Raw genomic sequence first — 12001 nt, 5'->3', positions numbered from 1 at the left:
CTGTGATTAAAGAGAAAAATAATTTAATCTCGGTGAATTCCACTCTACTCAGGCCTGGCTGGGAGTAGATCCTTAGACTGCCTAAAGTTGGAGATGGGAGAAGCTAGGTGGCGCAGTGGATAGAGCACCGGCCCTGGATTCAGGAGGACCTGAGTTCAAATCCGGCCTCAGACACATAACGCTTACTAGCTTTGTGACCCAGGGCAAGTCACTTAACCCCATTGCCTAAGCAAAAAAAAAAAAAAAAAAACAATAATAAAGTTGGGGATGGTCTGGGAGGAAGAGTGACATAATCAAAGGTCCTGTCCCCTAGCACCTCATTAGAATAGCTATCCCTCTTATTAATTATTAATAAATCAAAGTTGACTGCCACTTGGTGGGAACACCTACTCTTCAAGGGCATAAACATCAAGACACCACCATGACCTGTCTTTGGTTTATGAGAAAAGGCCAAATGGCCATCCTTTTATTAAATATTCACAGGCCATATTTAACAAAATGATTAATTACACAGAAATTATGTCTCTTGAACTTTTTACATGTCACAAACTAATGTCTTTACCAAGCTAGAATAAGAAGAAAAATGAATACAAAATACAGGATATGCATGACGTACAGCAGCAGCCACCCATAAATGATATGATAACCATCTTGGTCCCTTTTAATAATTTCAAGTTCTTTAGCTACACTTTCTAAATTGGTTTAATTTTTACTATAGTGGTGACAAATAGAATAAACATGATACAGAAATATGTCAAAATGATTAACTTGTTTAATTTCAAATATCAAATTGTCAGACAATTACAATAAGTGATTTAAATTAGGTCAAAAGACAAATTTAGGAACTTTCTCATGTCAGTCAGAAGTTGGTGAAAATTACATTTCTTGCACTATGAATTTAAGCCCATTTCTCTGTCCTGCTTTTACTTATATCCTACTACAGTAACATCTGCAACACAGTGGAATTCTTCTGCATTGCAGTCTTTAGAGTTCATGTCACAAGACTCTGTATACACTTGAGACTGCTCTACAATACAATAAGAAAGATGTGCTAAAAATATCTATAACAGTTCCTTCAGTGGTGGCAAAGAATCATAAATTGAGGCAATCCCCATTAACTGGGGAATGGCTAAACAAGTTGTGGTATGCGATTGTAATGAAATACTATTGTGCTATAAGAAATGGAGAGTAAGATGATTTCAGAAAAATGTGTATTTACATGAACTGATGCAAAGTGAGAACATGGAGAACACTGTATACAGTAACAGTGATACTGTATGATGATCAGCTGTGAATGACAGTTATGCTCAGCAACGTAACGATCTAAGACAATTCCAAATGACTCATGAAAAATACTACCTGTTTACACAAAAAGAATTGATGAAGTCTGAATGCAAATCTAAAGCATAATATTTTTCACTTTATTTTTTGTGGTGACTTTTTTTGGTCTGTGTCTTCTTTTACTACATGACTAATGTGGAAATGTTTTGCATGAGTGCACATGTATAACATATCAAATTGGCTACCATCTCAGTGAGGGGGGAGAGGAAGAGAAGGGAGAGAAACTGGAACTCAAAATTTTAAAAACAATGTTAAAATTATTTTTATGTGTAATTGGGAAAAATAAATTATCCCCTCGCCTCCAAAAAGGAAAGAGCTACATTTTCAAAGGAAAAAAATTAGGGTCAAATATATATGTCCTTATTTATGCCAGTCTCCTTCCTGTAAAAAAAAAAAAAACCTGTTATTATTGTGAGAAACAAAGAAGGCTTACAAAATCAAAGTTCCTTAACATATATTTGAAAACATAATTGTTAGAATTCATTCATTATCCAGGGCTTCTGTGAAAGAAATAGAACCGTTTTGATTTTTTTGTCATAGTAGGGGGATATTCCTTAGCAGAACATGTCAGTATGCTATTTATCAGAGTATTGAGATCATGTTATTTTTGTGTTAGTGTATTTGCTTGTTTATTTTCAAGTTAAGATGGGTCATTTATAAATGTTTACTTGTTTTGTCTGTGTTTCAGTGCTCATGATAATTGTGTTTAAGGATATTTTACTGTGTCTCAAATTTTGACAGCAGGCAGGTCCTTCAAAAGGTCAATGAACTGGAATCAGGAGAAAAAATGAAACTTAATTTTCACTAAAATTAACCAAATTGACCAAAATTAGGATCTCTTTCAATTAACAAATTAAAAAAATCATTATTCTGAGAATTTGTCCATTGGCTTAACCAGTCTGCCAAAGAGCACATGACCAAAAAAAGGCTAAGGGGTTCTGCTTTATAGCTACAGTTATAAAATAGCCGAAGAAGCGTACAGACAGTCATGTTCTATGATTGTATTGGGTACATTCCTGAAGATAGAAGACCACATAACTAATGGTGCTAACCATTCTATGATTTTGCTCATTTATCTGAGCTTAAATCAAAATGGCTAAATGAGCCTGAAACATCATTAGCTCAACCTTTCCCTCAAATATAAAAATAGGATCTAACACAGGCAAGTAAATAAACAATGAATCATTTGGCAGATCCTACATAAAATGCTGTCTCCCTGGGTAATTAATGGCTGCTTATTTTTTAATCCTACATTCACTCATCAACCAATTTTACTTTCTAAACACTGACAATAAGTTTGGTGTTTCAAAACAAGCACAAGACTTGGATTTGATTTCTTTTTGGCCCCTTGTGTGAGCTTAAACAAATATCTATAAAATGGAGATAATAATAATTATACTAATTACACTCACCAGATGTTTTTAAGGTTCATATGAGTTTATGCATGTGAAGGTACTTTGTAACCAAAAAACACTACATAAATTAAAACTATGAGTTTTACACGGTTTCACAATTTCATAGTATTTCATTCCTCTCCTATTAATTTTTCATTTTTAAAATTCCTGCATATCTGAAGACAATAGCAAAATCTTACAGATAGTTCTTCACTGCTTTAATAAACAATATTTTCCTCCATTAATGGAATTAAATTAAAGAAAATCCTCTTCACTTTTCCTTCTAACTAATGCAAACACAGATTCTTCCTTACATATAGATTTGGTTCCCCTAAGTACTATTTGGCTACATCAAAATCCAAATTCTTTGAAATATTTTAGTCTTACTGGAATGAACTGAAAAGAACACTGGGCTAAGAGACGACAAACCTGGTTTTTAATCCTAGGTCTGCCTCTGTGTCCTTGAGCAGTCTTTTAATTCTCTAGCATTCATTTTCTTTTTCTGTAAAATGAGGTTTTACATTTCCAGTCTGGAGGACTGAACTAGCAATTAATAATTAAAAAAAAAATTACACTGTAAGACTGATTTGATAGAGAAGAAAATTTCACTAGCCTCACACTATCATTAGATAAATCCTTCCAAGTGGCCAAGACTAACTGTATTCTGATATCTCCAAGTGTAATAAATAAAATGAAGTGCTTAGTGTAGGACAGCAATAATAATTCATCTTTTAAGTGATACAGGAGAGTAAGTACTTAAAATTAAATATCCTCTGCCTCTCAAATAGTTTAGTCACTAGATACATGGTGGTTTTGCACTTAAGAACAGCTGAAGAATGGATAAAATGAACATGAAGTTCATATAGAAAGGATAATAAGGCATGAGGATTGGAAAGCTAATGAACTGTATAGTGTGGTCAGTCAGTATAACTGGTCATCATGGACAGCTATGGTTAGAGCATGGTAAAATTAACAGCGACTTTATGTAAAACTCAAGTTCTTTTTCAATTTTTTTCCCCATCTTTGAATTTTTGCATTGGCCATCCATCCATCCAACCATCTGGAATACACTCCTTCCTCACCTCCACATATCACAGAATCCTTCTCTGTCAAGACACAGCTTAAGCAAGATTCCATCAGATGCCTTTCCTGATCACCTCCTCCCCCTCCACCGCTAATACTCTCCATTCCAAATGCCTTTGTATTTATTCTATTTATATTTATTGTGTACATATTTATGTGTCGTTTCCTCCATTAAAATTCAAACTACTTCGGAGCAGGGATTATTTAATTCTTTGTATTTGTATGCCCAGTCCTCACCACAGTATATGGCACAAAGTAATACTGTAATAAAACTTCATTGATTTTCTTGATTATTTCTACAATGATACCTTCAATTAAAATGTTGCATTCAGGATAAGGGGGTTATTTGGCTGGGAAGCCTTTCTCTTTCCAGAACAATACTAAGTTTCCTGTACAAAAACTGTTCTAATGTGAATGCCCCATGCTTTTGGAAAAGTACCCCATACAGACTCCCTAGAAAATGGAAAAGGTCAAATCAAATTTTAATTTCTCTCCTTGTTAAAATATTCTCTTCCCTCTAATTAAGCCTAATTTTATTAGGATATAATGGGATATAATATGGTATAATAACTAAAGAGCTAGATTCAGAGTCAGTAAAATTTGGGACTCCTGACACTTCTGTGGGACCCTGGCTATGGGACACTGAACAAGTTACTTAACCTCCGGGCCCCTGGCAAATCGCTAAAACTATATATAAACTGCAAAGCAGGTGCTGATCTGCATTAACAGAGGGAATTTCTTTAGTGAGAGTTTCCTATACAAATGAAATAATGGGTACAGTAAAAAAAAAATACTAATGCTTGATATCTCACCACATATAAATTTACATGGTAGAATTTTGAACTATATGGAATTATCAAGTCAGAAAGAAACTGAATTTTTAGAAACTGGAATCTTCTATGATTAATCATTTCACGTACGACTAAACAGCCCACTATTATGGATATAACTATAATGGTGAAGAAGATGGTTTCTCCTTTCCTTTCTGGTACTGTTGTGATGATTTCAAGCTTCTTCTAGGCTAAGGGGCTGGACCAACTGAATTATCGTAACACTACTATAATATCCAACTTCCTTGTGTAGTACTCAACGAGAGCACAATAACCTAAAGTGAGAAGAATGGTAGACACTGATCTGTGTTCCCAACACAATATTCATTTAATTTCTGAGCTGCATTTTAAGGTTAAGATGATTATTTATTTCAGTGGCTACTTAGTGGGGGCATCTAACAAAGCCTAATAAATGTCAAAGAAACCTCTCCTTTTCAGCCTCTCAATTTCTCAATTCTACAAAAAATGTTTCTATCAAAATAATCTTTTTCTCATTTATTTAAATTCAAATTACAGAGAAGCTTGGCCAATAGAGGGCGAGATCTGGACTCAAGAAAACCTAGGCTTAAATCCTACTTAACACTTACGAGCTCTATCAAGTATAGGCAAATCACTAAGTCTTAGTTTACTAATCTGTTCTATTTTTTATTTATTTCCCCTCTAATTAATATCTCCTCTTTTATGATTATTTTAGGTTTATTTGTTAGGATTCTATTTTTTAATGAATATTCATTAATCTTTGCTTTTTCTATTTTATTAACGGATGTTTGTAAAGGTATGATTTTTCCCCCTGGAGAACTATTTCAGTTCCATCCCAGAAATTTTGGTATTTTTTTTCATCATTATCTAGAAAATTACTCATTAAAATACTTTACAACATAAGATACATTGCTAGTTACATAATACCAATAAATAAAAGTAAACATACACTATCACTTAAGAAGCATAATATAGGTTCTAAAGGATAGACCCATATGCCATACAGAGCATATTAACCAATAATTTTGTTGTGAAACTTTAATAAATATAACAACATAAGCCACTTTATACAGGGTCAAGAAGTTGTTCACACAGAACAATAATGAGGCATCAGAGGACATTTTGGGAAGGAATCTGGTTACCCCATAAAAAACAAATATGGTACATTCATTACATTAATCAATGAATAACTATTTACTTAGCACTTACATTTGCTAGAAATTGTTACAAGCATTGGGATCACAAATACAAAAAAATGAAACAATTCTACTCAAAAGTGTCTTACATTCTAATGGAGTAAATAAGTACTTATAAAAATATGTGGCAGAAACATAAAGTTAATACAAATATTTATACATATTTTATGTATACTAATATGTAAATACATATACAACATAGTTAAATAAACCTTTGAAGTAAAAGACATTAGTGATTGAGGGAATAAAGAAAGGCTTTATGTAGAAGATGGTGCTTAAGTTGTGCCTTGAAAGAAAAAGAACTCTGAGGCTGAAGTAAGGAATGAAAGAATTCCAGGTACCTGGGATGGCAAATGCCATCCCACAGTCACAGAGATGGGAGAAATATGGCAGAGGAACTTGATGGGGTGAATGAGAGCAAAGAGTCCAGGATAATACCAAAATCATAAACTTCTAAGAGCTGAAGGATGAAGATGTCTTTGACAGATATAGAAAAGTATGAGAGAGGGGGTGTGTTTAGGGTGAATGATAACGAGTTCAGTTTTGGACACCTTGAGCTTCAGGTGTCTTTGGGACATATCATTTCAAATTTCAATGGGCAACTGACGACGTAGGCCTGAAGAGCAGAAGAGAGAACAGGACAGCATAAATAGCTCTGTGAGCTGTTTGCATGGAGATGTTAAACACCTATCAGAGCTGATGAAATTGCCAATTAACCTCAAAAGGTTACAAATAAATCCTTTAACAACACAAATCCCAGAATCTATATAAACTCTTTATGCATCTATTTTTGTCTTCAATTTATAATACCTTTTAAGTTAAATTCTACAAATAATGACTTGTTGATTAAGCCAGTACTTCTTTTTAACTATCTAAAATTTTACTTTCAATCATAAGTCACAGAAAACTGAGGGTACTATACTGGGAAAATGAATCAGTGTTTTTCAACTTCGTACTTTGTCCCATTTTTAGTTTTATTATTCTAAGATTTTCCTATTATGACTTAGAAACTTTTATCAAATCCCACTCTCAGAATTTATAATTCTTGATTTGAAGAATCATTGTTCATGGACAGCTAGGTGGTGCAGTGGATAGAGCTCTGGCCTTGGAGTCAGGAGGACCTGAGTTCAAATCCAGCCTCAGACACATGACACTTACTAGCTGTGTGACCACAGGCAAGTCACTTAACCCCGATTGCCTCCCCTCCCCTAAAAAAAGAAAAAAAGAATCATTGTTCAAACAACAAAATAAATAACACAAAACTTCTCAAAAGTCATTATCAAGTCTGGTGCCCCTTATAAATTTAAAAAACCTCATTTGCCAACTAAATTATTATCATAGGTATAAGAACTAGAAAGATCATTTAGTGTAAGTCCCTCATGTTACAGGTAAAGGAAAAGTTGAAGGCTGATAGAGGCTAAGTAACTTACTGAAGGTCATACAATCTTTACTTGTAAATCTTTCCATTTGTTCAATTTAGGCTCAAACAACTATTTGGATATATCTACCCTGCCATAAAAGTGCTATTAAAAACTATTTTGTTTAAAAATTTTTTAAACCAAATTGGTGACCATTGCTTCACAGCTCATTTTCTGGGTGTCAATCAGCAGAAATCAAACTTGCTATATTTTAGTTTCCTGTGCTATGAAGGTTGGAAAAGAGCAGATTTAACGATTAGATTAGAAGATTAAAACCGGAAAGAAAATAATTAATTATGCTTTAGGGTCAAAACAAAAAAGAAATTAGGCTAACAAATAGGGAGAAGTATAAAGAAAAGTTTAAGAAAGTGAATGTTAAATTATCCAACAATATTAAGGCTACTAAAACATACAATTTTTACAAATAAAAAGGAAGCCCAATAGAATAAAAAGTTTCAGAATACTATAACAAATTAGACTTACTGGGTTGTCCGTAGAATTGTCAGCCAATTGCAAACCAAAATAATCTCTCTCAGTTAAATCAAGATGTTTGAAGACTGTATCCAACAAAACTTGCCCCTGATCGTGTTTCTAGAAAAATGAAAGAAAAAAAATTATGCCATCATAATACACTGAAATTCTAACCTGGACATTTTGCACTTTCTGTTAAGATTGGAGGTTATTTCCATGCTAATTCTATCTACAAAAATGGGAAAGAAAAACGAATACTCCAAAGTAATATCACATGATAAACTTTCCCAAAACTAGATTGCATTTTTAGTAATCAAATTTGGATAAGCTACATTTAAAAAGGTATTGGTTTTTGGATGAACAAAATTAAAGCAGTTAGAAATCAGGAAGAAAAGAGTAGGGAGAAAAATCTTTGCATTAAAAATTTCTTGATATAAGTATGAAATTAAAGAAATCAAGGAAACTGACAGAAAAATACAAAAAAAAACCACCATTCTTCAATATATATGTTCAAAGAGCATGGTCCATTTTCAAAAGTGAAAACTATTACCTAGAATATGAAAAAATGCTCAGTCACTGATAATGAAATATGCAAATTATAATAACTCAAGCTTCAATTCATACTGATCAAACTGGCACAGATAATAACAGATGAAAATAGTGTTGAGGGAGCTATGAGAAGACATATACACTAACATGCTGCTGGTAGAGCTGTCAATTCTGATAAACAATTACACTTATGAAAGTTTTTATATTCATATTCTATGACCCAGAGATCCCACTACTGGGCATATTTCCTAAGAAGGCAAAAGACACAAAGAAATGCCCCACATAAACCAAAATAGCAGGCCTTTTTTTATAGTAGTAAAAAACTGTGGACTACTGGTTAGGAAATGGCTGTAGACAAAGTAAGGTATATTGCTATAATGAAATATTATTGCAATATAAAAATAGAGACTTCAAGTACTCTGTTTAGCATTTGAAAGCTATGTAACCAATCCCCTTTCTACCTTTCCAATTTACTCCTCTCCACATACTCTACAATCCAACTACACTAGTCTAATTGCTGCAATACTCCATACTCCATCTCCCAGTTGTGCTTTTAGATTGGCTGTCCTTCGGACTGGAATATGCTCCTTCTTTACCTTCTGGCTTTGATGTCTTCTTTCAAAATTCACCTCAAAGGGGCAGCTAGGTAGCACAGTGGATAGAGCACCAGTGCTAGAGTCAGGAGGACCTGAGTTCAAATCTGGCATCAGGCACATGATACTCACTAGCTGTGTGACCCTGGACAAGTCACTTAACCCTGATTGCCATACCCCCTGCTCCTCCCCAAAAAACTCCTCACCTCAAAATCTACTTTCTGTAAGAGCTCATCCCCACTTCCCTCCCAAAGCTCCCACTACTAGCACCTTCCCCTTGAGATTACCTTGCATTGATACTGCAAAAAGTACATTTATTTATATATGTATATATACATATATTTACGTGTGTGTGTGTGTGTGTGTGTGTGATTTCTTTAGAAAAGGAGCAACTTGAGCAGGGACTGTGTTTTTGCCCTTTTTGTGCATCCCAATTACTTAGCACAATGCCTGGCACAGGACAGGAGCTTAATAAGCAACTGTTTTTTGTTGTCATATTCATATTCAATATTTCCCAACAGCAAGAGTACCCAGGGAAACACTCTAGTTATCTACCTGTCATGTCTCCCTCTCACCATGTGACCAAGCCATTTTTCTCTGTCTCATAAAATTCCTTGATGATGTCCTATATGTCTTTTGAAGCTTCTCATGGATTATATGACAGTCTATTTACACCCACCATTTGCCTTTCTGTAGCCCTCTATGTGATATTTACCTTCAGTTCTTTGGAGATAGTGGTGTTCAATGTCTCACTGATGAAAGAAAACTAGTAAAATGTTATTATGAACAATATGGGCCTTCACTTTCTGTGGAAACTTGGGACTTTGTGATCCCCAAAAGCAATCTCGCATGCTACTCTGGGTCCAGCTCATCCTCCATCTATACCATCTGACACAGACATACATAGAATCAGACAAACACTGTAAGAGTCTCCTTTCAAATATATGTTCAAACCTAGACAACAGACATTCCTCAAATATTTCTCCTTTCCCATGAGGACGGACAAGGCAAACTCCTTTGAGTGATTACAGGTCTCTTTCAGGAGATTCTGCCATACTTTAGGGGAATAATATAATTTACATCTGGGAGACCTCATCACCCACTGAAGATCAATCCCTCCTTGACCTGAATTCAGAGCTGAATCTCCTCCATCATACTGGTATCTTGGCTAGTATGCATCTCCCTGTTTTATGCCTTGCCAATTTTAAATGTCAGGCAGTCAGTGAAGAAGGTTATTTCCGCTGCTCCATTTTTCAAGGAATCCTGAATGATGATATTAATGCATGGATATGAGAGACCTTGTTGTAAAAGAGCCAGTAAGATGGCATCAGCAAATGCTTTTTTGTATTAAAAAAAAAAAAGTAAAAGCACATTGAGATCTTATATTCTCTACCCTTTCAGTCAGATAAAATTGTAAACATGTGGTCCCATTGCTGACTATCACTTGCAAAAATCTGCTTGTTCCCTGCTAATGCTCTTCTTGAAAATACCTTCAGTTGATGGAGAAATGCCTCTCATAAAAGATTTTGTACAGATAGCAGGGTAAGCACAGAGGCTGGCAGTTGATGTTCACTTGGTCAAGATTTTGTTTTCAGAACACAAACAAAAAATCCTCAGAGCTTGCTTAAACTATGTTATAGCTGCCCTGGAAACATCTTTAATGATTGTTATGTTACACGTACTAATCTACCAATGAAAATATCAAAAGAGGAAATTATTTATGGCACTACAGAATAATCACGTAATTTTAAATAAGGAGGGAGGGAGAAAGGAATAAATTTTTGTATAGAGTCTATTATATAGCAGGTACTATGCTAAACCCTTTACAAATATTATCTCATTGATCTTCATAACCACCCTATGAAGTAGACACTATTATGATCCTCATTTTACAGTTGAGAAAACTGAGGCATAAAGAAATTAAGTGACATGCCCAGGGTTATACAGCTAGCCAATAAATGTGTGAGATCAGGTCTTCTTGATTCAAGGCCTAGCGCTCTATCCACTGTGCCACCTAGTTAAACTTGGAATGTTTCAAAAATTTATGAAAAATTTATAAAAGGTCTTGTAACCAATGCTATTCTCATTCTTCCTTTTCACCTGGTTTTGCTCAAGTATTGCTAAAAAATGGGTTTATTTGTATAACATTTTTATTTACAAATTTAGCACCTTAATCTAAGTTAAGATTCATCATCCTAAAGTCATAGATAATTTCACGGCAGATTTTAATCAAGGTTGAAAAAAGTTCACAAATATTCTTCTTAAAATAAAGTTTTATTGAGGCTTCAAGAAATCACTTTATTTATGCTTTTTGTTATTACAACATAGTCCTTTCTGGGAGAATTCCCAGAAGAACAAAACAGAGAGAATAACTGATACAATGAGCACATGTAACAATGTATACAATACTCTACTGTACCAATCACACTCTTCTTCTTTGGTTTTAGTGCCCGTATCTATAAAGTGAGTGTGGCTGACTAGATGGCCTCTCTGGTCCCTTCTAATGAGATCCATCATTAAATCCCACACACGCACTCTCTCTCCAGCTACACAGATTAGTAGGTAATCTGTAATTTATATAAAGTCAACAAGCATATATCAAGTGCCAACAACTATGTGCCAGTAAGTGTGTCAAGTAGAGAGGATACAAAGAGAGTTACAAGATAATTACTGTTCTCAAGGAGCCCACAGTTTAATGAGGGACATAACATGTAAATGACTATGTACAAATAAGATACAGACGGGATAAATTGGAGGTAATCTCAGAGCAAAGGTACTAAAATTAAGGAGGAGTGGGAAAAGGTTCTTGCAGAAGGCAGGACTTTTACTGACAGTTCAAGGAATCCAGGCAAGGCAGATATTATGCACTTACTACGTGCCAGACAATATGCAAAGTATTGCCAATACAAATACAAGAAGAAGGAAGACGGTTCTCCTCAAGGAACTTATATTCTAATGGGAGAAGAGAAAAAATTGAAAGGGGTGGGGGTAAGGGAGTGAAGACATGGGGGCCACTGAAGACTATTACGAAGAGCATTATGTGGCCACACCATCTAGTTCAGGGGTTCTTCTTAATCTCTTTTTGGTCATGGACACCATAGCAGTCCAGTGAAACCTAAACCCTTGTCAGAAAAATGTTTTTTAAAA

The 12001-nt window shown here is 34.6% G+C and overlaps 1 protein-coding gene across 3 annotated transcripts in view; it reads right to left on the bottom strand.

Moving 5' to 3' along the window:
- The window catches only part of PTPN4 (protein tyrosine phosphatase, non-receptor type 4), a 235644-nt gene that overhangs the window by 129163 nt on the left and 94480 nt on the right, over nucleotides 1-12001 (bottom strand). For all 3 annotated transcript variants that reach the window (XM_027854730.1, XM_027854728.1, XM_027854729.1), the window contains exon 3: nucleotides 7725-7832. In XM_027854730.1, coding sequence (XP_027710531.1) covers nucleotides 7725-7832 — 108 coding nt within the window. The remainder of the gene's footprint in view (nucleotides 1-7724; nucleotides 7833-12001) is intronic.

The sequence above is a fragment of the Vombatus ursinus genome, unplaced genomic scaffold (genome assembly GCF_900497805.2).
Source record: "Vombatus ursinus unplaced genomic scaffold, bare-nosed wombat genome assembly UNPS02010548.1, whole genome shotgun sequence".
NCBI lineage: Eukaryota > Metazoa > Chordata > Mammalia > Diprotodontia > Vombatidae > Vombatus > Vombatus ursinus.
Note: the sequence above shows the minus strand (reverse complement) of the source record. Positions and strands in the feature narration are given on the sequence as shown.